The 18,638-nt window shown below is 38.2% G+C and overlaps 1 protein-coding gene across 1 annotated transcript in view; it reads left to right on the forward strand.

Moving 5' to 3' along the window:
• PREP (prolyl endopeptidase) overlaps positions 1-17,358 on the forward strand; it is a 114,259-nt gene extending 96,901 nt beyond the window's left edge. Inside the window, exons 12-15 of the mRNA XM_050893582.1 lie at positions 5,928-6,022; positions 8,952-9,083; positions 13,902-14,058; positions 16,444-17,358. Of these exons, the coding sequence (XP_050749539.1) occupies positions 5,928-6,022; positions 8,952-9,083; positions 13,902-14,058; positions 16,444-16,738 (679 nt within the window). The 3' untranslated portion in view covers positions 16,739-17,358. The remainder of the gene's footprint in view (positions 1-5,927; positions 6,023-8,951; positions 9,084-13,901; positions 14,059-16,443) is intronic.
• The last annotated feature ends 1,280 nt before the right edge of the window (positions 17,359-18,638 follow it).

Below are 18,638 nucleotides of genomic sequence, written 5' to 3' on the forward strand. Positions count from 1 at the left end.
ATCTATGTCAGAGCAGAGAAGTGCTGTGCTCTTCTGAGGTTTACAGCAGGCACCCTGCCCTTTGGATTATACCTTAACCTCTTCCTGCTCTGTCACTGAGCTCAACAGAAAAGCATATGGACACATATTAAGCAAGCATTTGAGCCCTTTGCTGAACTAATAACATAGGAAGTTTTCTTTTTGCCAAGTTATACAATTACCTATGTCTAAATATTATAGAAAATCAAATATTTGTTTAAATGAATGTAAAGAATTAAAAGCTGGCTGTATTTTCGTATTATACTTTTGAGGAGATTACATCAGAAGCAAAATCCTACTGTGTTCCCATATGGTCAGGAAAGAGGAGAGGTGATTCTGTCTTGAGATGCACATGATATGGGCTCTGCATATGCAAAGCAACACATTGTAAACCAAAAACGCTGTGTGCAAAACAGGATTTGTAGCCCTCAAAAGCCATAAGCTTTATTGAATAGATCATCTCTTTAAAGAAAAGGCTTATTTCTTCAGCAAGGGAATTTGACTAGACTTACCAAGAGGCAGTGATTGTCTGTAATACGTAAGAAATGCTCCTAGGCGCGAGGCAGGGGAAAACAGAAATGCAAAGGACTGAATGGAGAGCGGTTTTTCAGATAGCAGAAAAGCAGCTCACCAACACAAAAATAATCTATTGTGAAACTATCCTATTAAGTTTAGGTGCTACCAGTCTTGCTTTAGAGTCAGCACATTTCAAGAAATCTTTCGTAGTGCTTGCTTTTCCAGGTCACTGTGATTGTATTTCTAAATAGCATTTACAGTTTCTCATCCTTTCTAGCAAATACCTTGTCTAACAATGGACCTCCCATCTTGTGTTCTATGATTATTTGAAAGCTTTTTATCTGCCTTGTAAAGCTACATTTTTAATTTCCTGTGGTTTTTGAGAGACGCAATTATATAACCAGAATAGTTTTTAAATTCCTTCTTAGATTAGGCTCAAGCACTGATTTATTACAGTTTACTGTAGACGCTGAAAACTGTGATAAAACTTAGTGTTTTGTTTTTTAAAGTAAATATTATGTATCTATTGATTTAAGGTAAAACTTCACGTACTGCAGAGCTGACACAAACTGGCTGCTGGCAAAAGGAGAAGGTATCTCACGGTGCCTCCATCCACCTCCCATCCATTGGCCCTGGTGCTTGCTGGAACCTTTGCTAAGCTGATTTACCTTGCAAGAATGGCAGAAAACTATCCCAACAAAACAGAGTGGGTGGTTTTCTGCCATTTTTGCAAGTTAAAAATTGACTCTCGTAGGAGTCCAGCAAGCAGCAGCAAGAAGGTGCAGCTGACAGTCAGAAGAGAGGAAGATGAGAGGTGGGAGCAGTGACCTATGTCTTCCTGAACCCTATGAAACCTTTATTATACAGTTCATAAAATAAGAATATGAATCTGTAACAGTCCCTTAAAAGTAAATGCACGGAGAACTATCAGTCACCTCCAGATCAAAATACATTATCCCACTGACAACATACAATACAACTGGCCACGCCTCCCTCCTCATTCTCTCCATCTAATATCAACATATCCCTTCTCAGCCTTTCTCTTTCTAAAAGAAAGATAAGAAAAGCCAAAGCCTTCAAATGCATCTTTGTGGTTAATAACCTGAGAATTGAGTACTCGGTGAGGAAGTGTGTTCCAAAAGTAGGCAGGCAACATCAGGGAAAGGAAATTGTAATAGAGGATTTATGCCAGAAAGGCAGGATGTCCAGTTCCCCCTTTACCTGGCAAATTCAAGTAATGTTTGACTACATCCCTGTTACTATGTACTGCAATATTCCACAAGGAGTTCCCAGGTCCAAGTGCTGTTCTAGCCACAGCCCAACACCACAATTCGGTCATTTTTTTTGTAGATGACCACAGGCATGAGTGCTAGTAGAAAGCAGCCACAGGATGGTCAAGGCTGAGGCTTGCCACATCGTTCACCTGATCCTGAGCTGAGACATAGCTATGGAAATGCAACCAAGTAGTAGCCTGCTTACCTTTAAAACAAACAAACAAAAAAGTTCCTGGATAAATATTCCTGATTTTTTATTTGAACTTAAGGCTCTTACGATTTTTCACAAAGCATTCCATCTTCTTTCCAGTGTTTCGTTTCTGTCCTGTATTTCTTCAAGCCAGTACAATGTTTTCTCACTAGTATTTCGCACCCATTACCGTGAGCCAGCTCTCTGGCTTGGGGAGCTTATTTCTGCTTAATTTGGAAACTGATGTTGCTTTTCATTTTTGCTCCAACACCAAAAATGAAAATAAAATCTTTTTCACTGAAAGCAATAGAAACAAACCAACAGGTTAGAGGATTCAGAAATAACTACGAGAATGATAGGCCAAAGTCATTGTCAGTTACAGTAGTGGTTTATTTTTTAATGCAAGCATGCATCTTTGATATGCTCCTCTGGACTGAAGAGCTGCATTTGGTAGCATTTCGAGTATGGTGCCTGCTAGAGCACTGTCATTAATTATACAGCCTGCATAGCGAGTGCAAGTGAAAGCTGATGGAACTGACACCAGTGACTTGGCAACGCTGCTGGGGAAGTGCCATCACAAACCCACCACTAATGCCTCGGATTCGGCTAATTACTCTGCAGGAACCAACGTGTTTCCCTTCGCTCTTCTGTATGTGCCTGCGTGGGTACAGGAGAAGCAATTTCTAATGCATCCTGGAATACAGCTGATTGCAAAGCAGACTGTGAAATTGCATTTCACTGCTACAGGGCCAGGTTGTACCAAGCCTTTAAGCAAAGAGGTGGTGCAGGGCGAAACTGTAAGCCCAGAGAAAGGTCAGGCAACATAGCAGCCATGGGTGCAGAGTGCAAGATTACTCTTTTCGGTTACTTTGTTACCACTCCCTCCTGCTCCACAAAAGCCAAGGAAGCAACCAAGTCTGGTGGCTCAGGATTTTTTCCCATCACCAGTGCACTAGCCTGCATTTCTCTGTCAGCTGTAATACCTGACAGCAGATCAGTAATTCTGGGAAAGCATTCTTGCTCCTTGAAGCACAGCTCCTCACATTGTTCTATACTGTAAAAAACAATACCTGTTTTCTTATTGTTTGTGTTATGCTCCTTAAGAGTGATAGGGTCTGGAAGGAGCTCTCCAGGGAAAGAACTATCTTCTGCTCCCTCCACTGGCTCCTCCTAACCCTGTTGCCCTTTCCTTTACTCTTTTTCTTTACCCTGCTCCCAGGAGAGAAGGAAAAACAGGGATAATGAGCAAAAGGCTATAGAGACTGTTGGGAAGAGCAGGGAGCCAGACTTTCTTCTGCAGAACGAGACATTTCGTAGGCATCCAGGGCAACTGGGCAGTTTGCTGTGACTCAGACACCAAGTTGACTTGAAATCAAATCTGGAAGCAAGAACGCACCTGGAAGAACACAGGAGGCGGTAGCAGGGTTGCGTATGAAACTTGAATTTTGTGCTGTCTGATTACTTGGAATTTTTACTTTTTTAACAAGTTAATGAGTCCTACTTATATACTTATAAAACCTGATTCCTTGAACTTAAAAGTCACTTTGACAAAGCTTGTTATATGCTCTAGGCACATCTACCTCAAAGTATTGGTCAAGTTAGGATTCTGACTCACTTTACTACCGACCATACCGGAGTGGGTATTAATTAATAGTCATTGGCAGTGACATTACTAGATGTATATGTTGGGGTATATGGGGTAATGTTTTCTGAAGTGCCTAAGTCCCAGTAGTATTGCTGAGAGTAAGCACAGATACACTAAACCTTGCTTGTAATTTGGGCAATATAATGATTGTTACCAAACTCTGGACTTTATCCCATTGAGGTTCTGTGCGACAGAAAAATTGTTTGCTTGTGGAAATGGGGACTAACTTCCTATAATTAAGAGTACTGCATATCCTATGAGATCCTAAGTCACTTAGACCCCTCCAAAAATTATCATCAAGGTACCATCTCTGTTAGAGGAGTCCATGGACAGGATAGGATACACTCAATACTTTGGTTTTGTGTTGCTCACATATTCTTTGCTGGTTGAATATGCTGATCCCTCAGATGGGCACGGTTTCTTTCAGCAGATGGAAGAGGATGGACTCTGTTCTGGAATTTTTTATTTTTTAAATATTCTCAGGCAATATATTTGGGTAGCAAGCTCTTACCTTACCTGCAATTCCAATACTTGCTACCTGTGATTACTAGGAGATTAAGTTTGGACCAAAAAGTTTCTATTGGGTTTTTTGGGGTTGTTTTTTTTTTGTTGGGTTTTTTTTTGGGACAGAGACAGGGAAAAGAAGTGCAGAATATTCTGGGAGGTTTTGTGGCTCTAACATAACAAAAATTAAGAAGCCACAATCTCATGAGGCAACCTACTGTCAGGCTACTCCACATTAGCTGTGTAGCAGCCTGTCAAAATTAGACATCCTGGAGTTTGACAGAATAATGCTCTCTGACCTTTGCACAGTGTGCTTATAGAATATCCATCTTGCATCTGATCAGCATGTCACAGCAATCTAAGGAAAATACAATTCACAGTGATGGACTCCAGAATTGATTTTACAGAAGCAGAGATAATTCATGCCTCCTGAGCCATCTGATGTCCACAGATAACCAGCCTGGGTGGAAAGTTCTTCCTTTGATGGACTATGAAAATACAGAAATCTCTTATCAGTTATCCTTCCGCTTTTCTTTTTGTTTCCTTAATCCTTGGTATATACTCTCAAGAAAAAGTGCCAGTACATAGATAATTGTTTTGGGTGGTATGAAAAATTTACCTGTTTTGATACTACATCCATGAGACACACTGTAGGACTACCATCTTTCAAGACTTTTCTGATAAGCAGTAGGGGGACTTAAAGGTAAGAAGGCCCAATCCTTGCTCTTGTGGTTGAATAGGATTAATTTCTGCAGGGAGTGGTTTCTTTCATGAGCTAAGACAAGTAAATAAGAAACTTAAACCTACTAGAGGGAAAAAAAAAGACTTGTTGGGATTAAATTTTAATATTTTACTGGTGTTCTTGGCATATGTGTGGTTTGCGATCTGCAGCTTCTGCTATGTTAACCTACTGCCTCAACAGATCAGAGATCTATTTCTCTTCTTAATTGTTAAATATAATTTAAATTACTTCAATCCCTTTTAAAAAGATAGCAATAGCTTTGATAGTTTTACGATTTGGCATTTTAAAACATTTATGCTACTTTAGCTTTAAGCCAGGTTCTAGAGATACTAGGGAAGGCAGAACTTGTAATTTTATTTGTTACTATTTGTTTTGTATTTAGCAATGCAAGTGGAAAATAAATAAGAAGGGGATTGGCCAGAACTTGACTGCAGACCCTGGCACAAAACAATGGTAGAAGCAGAGTTTTTCTGTGCAAACACAGTTTTATAAAGGTCCAAAGAAAAGTACATTAAGCAGAAGTTGAAAATACCTGCTCATAAACAAAGATCAAGTGCTGATCTTAAGTCTTAATTCTTTGCTTTCTTCATTTGGCCTAAGGCTTCCTTTCCTCTCTGAAAAAGCAGAGGACCCATGGAAGAGGAGCAGTTCAGAAAGCTATGGGGGTCCAGTGGTACCGCATAGCTCTAGTCCCCACACTGAAGGCTTTGAAGGTGATTAAAAAAAAAATGGTGACATGTCCTGGGGGGTCTTCTGTTATGCAGAACCACTGGCCACTCTCCTCTGAAGTGCAGAACTAAAGGAGGAAGAATGGACCAGCACTGGTTCCTTCCTTTCCCAAGGCTGCAGAGGGTTTCATTTCCATGGATAACCATTGAAAAACACCTGGCTACTCAGGTTTGCCATCAAGGGGGACTTCATTCACGATTTCGTCATTGATTTTGGGAGAGATCTTTCCTTCAAAGTATTTTGGTAAAAGTGGTAGGGATAATAAAAATCAGAAATTAAAAATAATCCTTCCTCTGTTTGCTTTTTCAGTGTATCAAGACTTATTTTCGTGCGACACCTCGGGGGTGTTCTAGCAGTGGCGAACATCAGGGGCGGTGGTGAATATGGAGAGACCTGGCACAAAGGTAACTCAGTCCAAGTAGCGGAACAAAACTGCAGGCTTAGCAATGAAAATTACAACATTTTCTCTTCACTCCCTTTTCCATACTCACATCTCCTTTTGCCTTTTACTTATTCTGTAGAAAATAAATTTTTTCCTTACTCATGTTAGATCTGTTCGTTGTCCAGTGTTATCTGATGGTTTTCGTTCAATTGTTTTAATTTTTGCAACCTACTTGAAAAAGTTTTGCACAAACACAGTAGTTTCCAAGAAAATTATTGTGTTTTTTAAGCAAGATCAAGTTTCCTAGACTTAAGGATTTGAAAATGCAGCTATTTATCTTGAACTGTTTTTCCAAAAAATGTCTGTCTATATTGCAGGAGACCTGGCTTGCTTTCACATACCTCTTTCATTATTTGCGGGTGCACACGGCCACACAATTCTAGATCCCCAGGACAACAGCATTGACTATTTAGACTCTCTTGGTATCACACAAAAAAAGTAAACCATTTGCAGAACCTTACAGAAGGTGTGCACTTTTGAGTTCAGAATGTAACTCTTCCAGATTGTTTTCATATGAACTTCAATCACATTCACGACATATTAAAAAAGGGTCTATTCATAAAGTGTGCAAAAACAATCGGCTCCACAAGTGCAGTGACATGTCTTTCCCCTCCACACTCTCTTAGGAGGTCCTACTTCTTGTAGGCAGACATTTGACCTTTTTGGGTTTTTTAAGCTGACTTTTATGCTGCAGGGAAACCAAGTCACTCACTACAAAACCCTGTCAGTCTCTTTTCCCCTTTTCTTAATACCTTTGATGTATTTCTCTCCATGTTTTTCCCATCCAGTCCCTGTCTTAATCCTTTGATTGTCTTTGCCCACTTGCCTTATTGTTGACAATTTTCTGCATCCCTTCACCAGAGGAAAAAGCTGGAAAAAGTCCTACTCATCTCTGTAACATACCCATCATTATTTAATGGTGATGCCTTATTCATATCCCGAGAATCTGGTGGATAAGTTGCTGGAGATGTTGTCAGCAAGGCAAATGCACCAAAACAGTGGTGTTTATGATGCAGCTGTTTGCCATGGGAGTAATCCATAATAACTTTTTATCAAACAAAACGGTATTCCCAGATCATTACATCTTGGTTTTACTATTTCATCTGCGGTAACTTTTTGTCTGGGTCATTTCCTCACAATTGAGTTAAATATGTAATAGTTTCATAAATAGAAGCTATATATGCTTGCAGATACAGGATATTATTGCTAAAGATGAAGTATCCTTCATTAATTTTAATTTGCCGATTGGTTTGTAATAGGTTTTAATAAAATTTATCTTAATATGATAATGCTTCTTTGGTCCACCTATTTCCTGCTTAATTTTGACCTAAGTCTTTTATTGCAGATGCATAATAAGATATGTATCTGTCCTTTGTTAATTCCAGAAGCAATTACAGAAGTCTGTTTACTTAGGTTTAATTGTATAGATAGGATTCTCACCTTACACCAGACCAGAACTTTGAACAAAAAGTAAGATTTATTTCTTCTTTATTGCCACACATCTGAAGACTTTTTCCTTGTCCCAGTATGTCTCTCTTCAATGGTCTTATTAATGTGAGAATTATGTGTATTTGTTAAAAAATAAGAAATTAAAAATGTACTGGTCCCAGTTCTACAAGATCTGTATGACTAAATGTCGGAGTTATCTTACCAAACTTTTGCAACGTAGAAATGAAGCATCCACTGTAAACTGGGTGTCTAGGATCACTGGATGGATAATGGAGATAGACACACCTCCAAATTGTAGCTCATCTCACTTATTTTAGGGTAGAATTAATTGTCCTGGAGGTTCCTGGACCATAGTGGGAACCTCAGGCAATTACCTTGGAATAAACATCCAGCTTTTAAACAAAGTAGAAGGAACTGGAGTTCCACTTCTGCATCCACTGAGCCCCTCTTACCTGGTTGGACCACAGCCTTTGCTACAGGAGTATGAGGATTTTCTTCCTATTTCCCATTTCTTACTAGCATTTAATTGTCTGACAAAGAACATACCAGGTCTTAAGGTAGGATAACCTTCGAGGAGAAGCCAGTTTTAGTCTCTTGCCGAACAAGCATCTACAGCGGGAAGATTATGAGATTTGGTCAACTGGGAGTTCTCTAGGTTGATATTTTTCTGCTCAAATAGCTGAAAGATTGTAGGGCAAACCCATCCTTTTTCTTCCCTATCCCACCCTGAAAAATTTTTTGTTTTGAGAACTGCAAGTCTTAGCAATGATGTCATCTGGACCTACATTTTCAGTCATGATTTATTCCTCATACATCTGATCACATTTGGAATTTTGTTCAACAGGATGGCAGCATCTTAAGCATTTCCATGTTGATAGGTAATTAATAAAATTTCAAACCAAGATGCAATTCTGAAGTCCCTTTTTGACCATAGCTATATATCATCTGATTTGAAAACAACTAATAGAAAAAAATTGCCAGCCACATATTCTATGTCCAGGAAATTAGAAGTGCTTATTTTATATAGCTTATTTTATAAGTTGAAGCTTTATTGTCTTAAGAAACTGTCACTGAGTTTAATGCTGTTAAAGTCCCATTAGATCAAACCTCAAGTGGCTTGTATGTGATCATTTTGTATATATTCTGCAATGCAAAGCTTTTAGCTTTAATTTTACTGGTTAGGAACATTACCTGGCACTCACTCCATAGTATAGGTATGTATTATTCAGAGTTTCTGAAAGCATTAGAGTTATCGACAGAACCATCTTATACCCTCTCTGTGTTGAATCTTTCATTTTTGTTGTCTTTCTGAGCTGCATCAATTATTAAAATGTTCATGAAACTGGAATTGTTCCCAGGTATTTTTGCACACATGTTTTTCTGAAGAGATGGTATCAAATGGATTTTATGGCATCAACTGATTTGTTTTATTTGTGTGCTAGGTGGTATCTTGGCGAACAAACAAAATTGCTTTGATGACTTTCAGTGTGCTGCCAAATACCTCATCAAGGAAGGCTACACATCCCCAAAGAAGCTGACTATTAACGGAGGCTCAAATGGGGGCCTCTTAGTTGGTAAGAGGTGTATTTCCTGGGTTTGGTGTTGGGTTTATCAAAGTAACCAGACAAAAATTTATGAGATCCTCTTTTCAAAAGTTGCCGGAATGTCAATGCATTAATATATACCAGGTGTTAAATATATACAGTTGTACTTCATTTGCTGTTTGCATAGGACATTGGGATTCTGCAGTCTCTAGCAAAGGCTGACTGTTAAAAGCTATACTTACAATTACTGTCTTGTGTGGTAGAGCTAACCCTGTGGTAGAATCACACAGTAAATAAGACAGCTTTAAAAAACATATGTTTTTTGATTTTTCTTTCTTAAGGCTAACCATTACAAAATAATTACTGAATAACCAGAAATCTGTTATGTGGCATCAGGAAACTTTGTGTGGTCTGTAGCGTAAGCCAGAATTCCATGTCCTGCAATCCTTCATCAGAGTTTCTCGTTCACTCTTTCTGTACTCATGCACTCTTGTTCTTAGAGGGCAAATGAAAACATGACAGTTCTGTGTTTAAAGCCTTTGTACAGGGACACATAACAATTTGACTCTACTTTCATTGTGTACTTAAAACATGGCCACAAATAAAATCATGAATGTCTCTGGTGAGAAACGTAAAATACAAGTACAGCTGCTTGAAAAAGTCATGAGCTTTTAAGGGACTGTGTAAATGTAGCACTTTGTTACAAATGCATCTTGTTCACGTATAATTCACTGCTGTGTTCTTAAATTCAAGGAAATTAATAGCCTCCTCTTAAACAGAAAAGCTTGTCACAAAAATGTCTCATAGTCTAAGTAGTATTTAAAGAGCTACAAAATTTATTTCTGATTAAATCTCTGTATCTGAAAGTAATAGAAGAAGGGAGGTGATTTTGTTCAATTTTGAAAGGAGAAGGAAACATGAATAATATTGGGGTTTGTATTTCTTTTAAACAGCATGAAAGGCATGTGACAGTATGACAGAGTTGAGCTACTTGTGAGAAGAAAAAAAAAGGCATTTCAAGTTCATAATCCACTGATTTATAGAAAATGATCAGATTTAGTAGGCCCACTCTTTGCTTGCTCTTCTTTTTATACTCCTCCCTATTTATCTGCTGCTGAATACTGGCTCTGTTGATTTTATTTTATTTTTCAGTGAACTAGCATGCAGCATAAGAAACAGGATTTGGAGTTATACAGATCTTTGGTCTAAGCCATATTGGCTATTCCTGCACTCTTGTTTTTAAAAAGCAATTGTTTTAAAGATAAATAGCAGGTACATGTAAAGTTGTATTTTTGCTTTCTGCTTATATGCTTCTCAGTTACAGGTGGCAGGAGGTATTTGTGCATTGTAAATAAGAGCACCAATAGAAATGGATTAATATAGTAAAGGATTAAAGGGTTTGCACACTATTGGGAGTGCAAGCATTGCACAAGTCAATTTTATGTGAGCGTAAATAAATATTTAGAAATGCAGTTAAACTTTCAACATGTCACATAGCTTCTGAAAATACTATTTTATGGTTACATGGACTTCAGTTTCAGTCAGAATGAGATTCATCCTACCCAGCTTTAGTCATCAAACCCTCTGTGTTTCTGGCTGAACAAGTCAGCTGGGCTCCTTGTTTAGGTAAGGGGAAGCGAGAGACATCTGCAGAGTGTACGTCATTCCAGTAGGAGACAGGTGTTAGGAATTTAGATGTCCCTGCTCTGAAAAAAATCTGGTGTTAGAAACCTTCCCTTGCACTTGCAGATGGATTACAATCCAGCTGGATTTCCATGCTCTTGATGAGCCAGATAGGGATTTTCCTTGACTGGGTAGAATTAGGTGAATTTAGGAAATTCTTCTAAGTGCTTTTTCATCAAAGCAGAACTAAATTTTGCAATAGTTGTTCATGCAACACTAGAGAGCATAACTCATACTTTAGGTGCAGGGACCCACTGCCAGTTTTTCTCAGTTCTCATTTATTGAAGAAAAAACTGACAAGGAAGAGTATTGTCACTCTTCCAAAATACTGTTTCCTTTTAGTCTGACTAACAGGAGGTGTCTCTGAGGAGTGCAGAGCCCTGAGCTCTTGCCTCATTCAACTGCAAAATAAGGCTTCCTTGTCCTGCAGTGTGATCCCAAAGCTGAGTAGAGCAGCACAGCTGTGAACTGAAAACTTCCTTCATGCAAACACAGTTTGACCTCTCATGTTTGCTTAGACAAACAGTTCTGAGGTTTTGAAATCCTACTTTTGTACTGAATTTTAAAGCTCAAAGTATGTGTAGAGGACTAAAATTCACGACTAAATTGTTGTTCCAGGTTACAGTTTATTAACGCATGTGATTAAGTATTATGGCTAATTAAAGGGGTGCAGTGGGAATGGATGAGTGTCTCCATAAGTGATTTCTTATTGAAGTAACTATTTAGGGAACTAGGAGCAGCAGTTTTTTATAAAATCCTGAGCAACACACAGTGCTTCAAGAGACACTCTGCAATAAAGAGTACTAAAATTAAATGTTATTATAGTTGTTTTGGCTTTTTTTCCTACCAGAATATAATTTATGTTCATAAAAGCAAATAACATGAAGGGGAGGGATCTGATCAAAAGCTTCAGTTAAAAGGATAAAGACCTTTCACGTGGCAGCTATTTAAGGCACTTTATATACCTTATGAAAATGGCTCAGAAAGGACTGAGGATGAGTTAGCATAGTTACATAGCAGAGATGACCAGAACTAAAATCGCATCCTTCAGAAAACAGAAATCACGTTCAAATGAAGAAAACAGGGTAGAGCGTAAACTCTGACAGGGACTGACGGACCACAGGAGACTGATGAGCAAATTGCTTCCAATATAAAGATTAGCAATGAAAGCTTTCTATGCACATCAGAAGCAGGACGCTGGCCAGAGGATCTGTGGGACTTACAGGTTGGTGAGGTGTAAAAGGAGAACTAAAGAAAGATAATGGCAGAGCAGAACAACTAAATGGTCTATTTGTATTGATGTTCCCTCCTGAGGAGCGTGGGGAGTTCCCTGCACCAGAGTCTCTCTTCATGGGGAATACTCTGAGGAGCTGACTCAAGCTGAAGCATCAGCAGAATTAGTTTTGGAATAAATCAATCAAATGAAAAGTAGTGTGTTGCCAGGACCAGATGGTGCCTGTGCAAGATCCTAAGTGAACTCCAATATGAAATTGCAGGCTACTAAGCCTGAATATCTGAGGAACAGAAGGGGGCAAGTGTAATGCCAATTTTTAAATGGTTCATGGTGATCCACAAGCTGCAGATGAGTAAATCTGACTTCTCTAATGGGCAAACCAATTGAAACCAATAAATAATAGCTGATATATAAGGAAGAATTTTGCAGGCTGAAGTTACATCTTGCAAATCTATTAGAGCTATTTGAAGGAGTCAGGCACTGTATGGTGCTTGTAACAGTGACGTAGGTGAGGAGTTATTCTTGGATTTTCAAAAGCTTTTGACAAGGTCCCTCGCATAAGGGTATGCAAGAAAGTTCTTGCTGAGCTGGAAGCAAGGTCGTGTAATAGCAATATCCTGGTTAGCAGGAGGCGAAGAATGGGAATAAATGATTCATTTTCACAATGAACAAAAATGAAGAGATACAAGAATTTGGGAAAGAGTATACCTATGTGTGGATGCACAGTGTTTAGCTCTGAATTAAGAAAGGGATTCTGGGATCCATTGTAGTAGTTATATGAAAATCTCAGTGCTCTTATTTCTTAAAATTCAAAAAAAGCAGAGGAATTTGTAAAATCACCAGGCAACAGATTTAAATCAAGCAACAGAAATTGGAATTGAAGAACTTATTGCTACAGGATATGAGGAACACTAGATGAATAAACATTAAGAAAGGAAATAGATGTATTTACGGACGATATGTGTTTTGATGGCTGTTTAACAGGATGGCTGGAGATAACGCCAACTCAGGGAAAACCTAAACAACTAGTTCAAAAGCTGATAATAATGTACAGGAAGTATCTCCCAGTACTTGCTTAACACCTTTTCCTAGAGCATCTGTCTGTTGCCACTCTTATAAATTGAACACTGAGCTAGATGGGCCTACTGTGGTTATCTTTAAAATATGAGGCAAGCATTATTCTTAAAGAAATTGTCCCTTCCGGTAGTAGGAAGATGGAAATCATAAAAAAAGAAAATACAACAGTAATTTGCTTTAACATGAGGTTATTCCTCTGATTTTGTAGTAGTCTGTTTTTATCAAAACTCCTTTCATATGGATTTACATAGTAATTATGGAAGAAAACTTTCATCGATAAATGGAGGGCTTTTGCTCCTTAATGCCCTTTTCTTTGTTGATACTAATATTAAAAGTTTAGACAGTGAATGGTTAGGAGACTTCAATTCAGTAGTCCAAAAGCTCACATATTTTACAAGTGCATTTCTCCTCTAAACCCAATTTGCTAGTTTGGAAGGCAGTTTTCAAAGAACAGCATGTTTGGTGCCTGAAGAACAGGGAAATAGCTCTTAAGCTCTTTTGAACATACCATCTTTGGGAGTTATAATTTTTATCCATTTGTGCGTTTGCTTTCAGTTTTGCTTAAAAGTCTGTTTGACTTCATATTCACTGGCAGTCTTCTCCCAGTGCAGTTGGGTTTGTATCAGATATTTTATACTGAAGTTTCTTGGCTCCAGGTATTATATGGTAATCTATATTTCTTCTCACATTGTTTTAGTTTAACAGTTTTACTTTTTTTTTTTTTTTAAAGAAACTGAGTTTATAGAGGACAATTTTTTGGAAGTTGGTCTTTCATGAACTTGGCAGTGGACCTTTCACTGCTGAGCTTAATTCTTTAAGATATGAATACTAATAGAGTTGTTTTCCTGTCGAAGCTGCCTGTGCTAATCAGCGCCCCGACCTATTTGGTTGTGCTATTGCCCAAGTGGGTGTGATGGACATGCTCAAGTTCCACAAGTACACCATTGGCCATGCTTGGACCACTGACTACGGTTGCTCCGACTGTAAAGAGCAGTTTGAATGGCTGTGCAAGTAAGTGCTTTTAAATACTTCTGTGGCTGTTAAAATGCATAGTCTGCTCAACAGTTCCAGGTTGTCATGATCAATAGCTATTCTAAGAATTATTTCATCCTTTCCCACACTGGATTTGGGGAGTTCAGCATTTCCTTACAAGTCAGTTTTGCATGAAAGACTATCTTCAAAGCCCTGTTGAGTCAACTGGTCATATTTTCAGAGACCTTGTTCTACTAGCAGCTTTAACAACTCGTAAGGTTTTCTTTCTGAATAGTGACTCCTTTAGGCTGTCACAACAGAATATTCTCAAGTGAACCACTACATAAATTATGTTTTTTACAATGGAGGAGAGACAATCACCATTGTGAATTATATTATACAATGTGGATGGGATTTATTTGTAGGAATTGAATGGCAGTAGACCCTAATTGGATATTAATTTATTTCTTAACTCCTTGCTGAGAGGTCTGGAAAGATTATTTAAAAAAAAAAAAAAAAAAAGGCACGAGAGAGACAGCTATGTGAGAACAGAAATAATCTGCACATTGGATATGGCTAATAATGAATGTGTTAGAATAAGTGCCATCATTTTAAAATATTTTTCTGGAACCTCATCTTCTGTTATTGTATTTGTATTCCTTTAATAATGAAGATTGACATTCCAGGAGAATGCTTCAGACACACTAAACAACTTGGCTGGTCTGAAATTTAATAGAGTGTTTAGATACTAAAAAGTACATGTGCTACAAGTGCACTAAGATCTAACTTGATCTAAAGCATTTATTAAAAAAGAAAAAAAAATCAATGTCAAGTCCAAATACTAGATGATCAGTTGGGCCCATTGTAATTAGATTGTTTCAAAACCTCCAGTTGTCCAATTTAAGCTTTCAGTGGCAAACACGTTTCTGTAAATATAGTGCACAAAATTAACACATTTCATAATTCATCTTTTAGCAATAGATAACTTTGATCTTAGATAATAGATAAAAGATTAACTGTTATAAAAACAATCCAAATAATCTTCATGATTTTTGGACACTGAAACTTGCCTGCATGTCTGTGAATTCAGGTATTCTGAAGAGGTAAAGTAGAAGCAAAGTTTTAAATTCATTCTGTGATTAGGAGAAATGCATCTGTAGGAAGGAGTCACTCCATACCTACTTACACACATGCTTACTCAAAATCTCAATGCATAATTTTAGAAACATCTGATATGGCAATACCTGAAATACTTCTGCCTCCTTTTCAACAGCTGGCAATTCCTAATCAAATGTAGGAAGCTATATATGTAATATTGCTTAGATGTTGCCTTAACAGATGCCCAAAAAATACATAAGGCAAATAGAGTGGCATGTAGTGACTATCATTTAACTTCTTTTCAAAACAAATCATAGTCTGCAAATTCACTTACGTTGTTCCTTAGATGAAAATGAGGAAGCCTGGAATCTGTTAGGCTAGACATTCAAATATTGTCACATGTTCTTAAAAATAATTTGGATGGACTTAATGGATACTCCTCCAAGTGGGAAATTCATTCAAAAAGAAAGTAAAATTTCCTTCTGTATTTCCTGTCATGAAATAGGGGGAAAAAATAGTATCCTACTCTTGATTTAAGGAATGTAACATTATTCCTAGGTGTAGCTATGTCTGAATGAAGTATGAAATGGTTAGATGGAATTCTTTGTGACTTACTATTATGTTTAATTTCTAATGCTAGAGAGTACTTCGTGTTGAGATACACCTCTTATGTTATGTTGCAGTAGCTAAAAGATGTAAATTCTTCTGCAAAGAAAGCAAATTTTGAAAGTTAGATTATTCATTGCTCAAAAAATAGGAATCAAGGTCATCTAATCGAAAGCAGGAAAACTTACAGTTCTCCTTTCAGTTTCCTGCATGGTGTTCCCTCAGGGTATGTGCATGTTTAAAGGTGGCCTAAATATTAGAGGGAGCAAATTTAATAACTGTACAGCACTTGTGGCTTACCATCAGAGACTGTTTCCAAATTTGCATGGGAAGAAGCTATCCACATGCAGACCTGGACTACATACATGCGCTGGGAAAAAGTCCCTATTCCCTGTTTCCCAGCAGGATGGATACTGCTATGGACTTGACAGCTTTTGCTGCAGTTTCCTTGTTGCCTGTTCCTGATGTTTTTGGCATTTCTGCGAGATGTATGCAAATGCCTCTCTGAAATTAGAGAAATGTACTTGCTTCACATTTGAGAGCCACAGATCTGTGATCACTACCACGTATCAGTTGCCAGTAGTGCAATTCTGATTTATGCAACTGAGAACTGTAGTATCCTGAGTGCTATCAAATGCCACTGTGACGATTTTAGTATGAGAGGACCTTCTTGTTGGGTCTTGAGGAAAAAATATGTAAACATTTGTGTGCTCTTCTCAGGTACTCTCCGCTTCACAATATCAAACTACCAGAAGAAGATGGCATCCAGTATCCCTCTACACTGCTTCTCACAGCAGACCACGATGATCGTGTGGTCCCTCTACATTCACTGAAGTTTATCGCTACTCTGCAATATGTTGTGGGCCGAAGCCGTAAACAAACCAATCCACTTCTCATCCATGTTGACACGAAGGCTGGGCACGGAGCAGGAAAGCCAACTGCTAAAGTTATAGAAGAAGTGTCAGATATGTTTGCTTTTATAGCACGATGCCTAAATCTTGATTGGATTGAGTAGGCAAAATGCTTATTACCGTCTCCTTTAGAAAACAAGGGCTTTAACACCATTTAAGACCAACCAGACTACTACTTGGTGTAGTACTTACATTTAAGAACTGCAGTTTAATATTTTATCGATCCAACCTGCTATGGAGTTTTTGATGATCTGTGCTTCCCTCTTTTTGGCGTTTCTTTGAATTTCTTTTCTACTGCGTTCCAAAGTTCATTTTGAAAAGCATGTTCGAATAAATAGCTGAGCTACTGTCGGTGCTGTTGTGAACATTTAGATTCCAGAGTTAGTGCTAGTTGAGCTTATTTCCTGTAAACAATTTTAATGTATTTTGCACCTATAAACATATACAGATCATCTGTAATTAAATGTAAGTACTGTCCACATACAGGAACTCTGAGCATACTTTATTTACACAGTAACTTATTTAAGAATGTAAATTGAAGGTGTTCAGTGATAACCATGAAATACTGAAGAGACAGTAATCTGGGTAATTAAGTCAAATATTATTAAAAAGCTTATATTACATGCTGTTCATAAGTGTGTTACAGTCTATAATAATGATGTTGCTAAATTGTTCTTTCTTTCCAAAGAGACTTCAAGATGTCACCAGTTTTCTCTTCTGTCATTTATTTCCACACAGAAGAGAAAATTGGAGGACGGAAAACTTGAAAAGTTCTTCAATTCTCACTGTAATCTCAGTCAAGCTGTACAGATACTCTTCAACAACCCATCTGCTGTTAGCTCTGTAACTATTTCTGAAAAGTAGACCAGACAGTGGTTTAAAAAAAACCAAAAAAACAAAACAAAAAACCAACCCCAAACCACAGCTTTGTCCAGATTGTTCAAGTTCAGTTTTTCCTGATGCCTTTGACAGAATGTTCTCTAACAAGCTGAAATCTGAACATACATATATAACCTAGTTCTGGCTGCAGAACAACAAGAGCTCGTAGTCAGACTCCCTAATGATTTGACACAGGCACAGTATTTGAACTGCCATTTCATATCTTTCCCATCTAGGCTGTAGAGCTATAAAGTAGATGTGAGTATTTGCCTACTAGCTGTCTAAACTCTGATGCACTGCAGCAATTAGGTTTGATTTTGCAGAGCAAAAAAGTATTCTACCAATTATTATTAGTCTTGTTGCCCCTCCAGAAAACACTGCTGCTTCTCAGTTTTGGATAAACTGATATATTCTTCCAGAATCATGCTCGTCATTATATTCATACTTAGACCCTAAGGCCTGTATTTTAACTTTGGGCTCAGGAGTTTCATCTCTAAGCAAACAGTGTCTCAGCCCAGGAAGAGGAAGGAGTGGTAATTAGAAGAGGAGTAGGCTGCTGTAAACAGCAGCAAAATTTAAAATAAATTTGCACCAGATTCACTCTGTGTTTCTCATGCTCTGGGGCTTCTGCTGATTCCCTCTGCAATCCAGGAAGGATCATCCCTCTCAGGCCCTTATTATGCATAATTTGATGGGGGGGGGGGGAAGGATTTCTACTTTGCTATGAAATACCACACCTAAAACTTGTGTGTGATCTGGGGTTTATTCGTGATCAATGGGCATTACAGTTTTACCAGATACTTTATGGACTGATGCATTCTGATCACAGCATTGAATTAAACAATCAGAATAGGGAGTTGAGGGAGGGTTGGTTTTTTTCCCTCCAGGCTGTGAAAACAGGGTTCAGGTTCAGCACCCCCCTTTTCCCAGAGGTATGTGAGCTGCTTTCTATGATCATCTGGGAATTTTGAACAGCTTCCCTGCATGGCAGAAACAAAGCACCCAAAGCAGTGCCATCTCCACTTGTAACACCTCACAGTTGCGGCATCTGGCCTTTTATTGAATGTTACAGTTATCATCGAGAGGGCAGAGCTTCACCTCTGAGACGAGAGCTTTGCAGGATAG

The sequence above is a fragment of the Gymnogyps californianus genome, chromosome 3, assembly GCF_018139145.2.
Source record: "Gymnogyps californianus isolate 813 chromosome 3, ASM1813914v2, whole genome shotgun sequence".
NCBI lineage: Eukaryota > Metazoa > Chordata > Aves > Accipitriformes > Cathartidae > Gymnogyps > Gymnogyps californianus.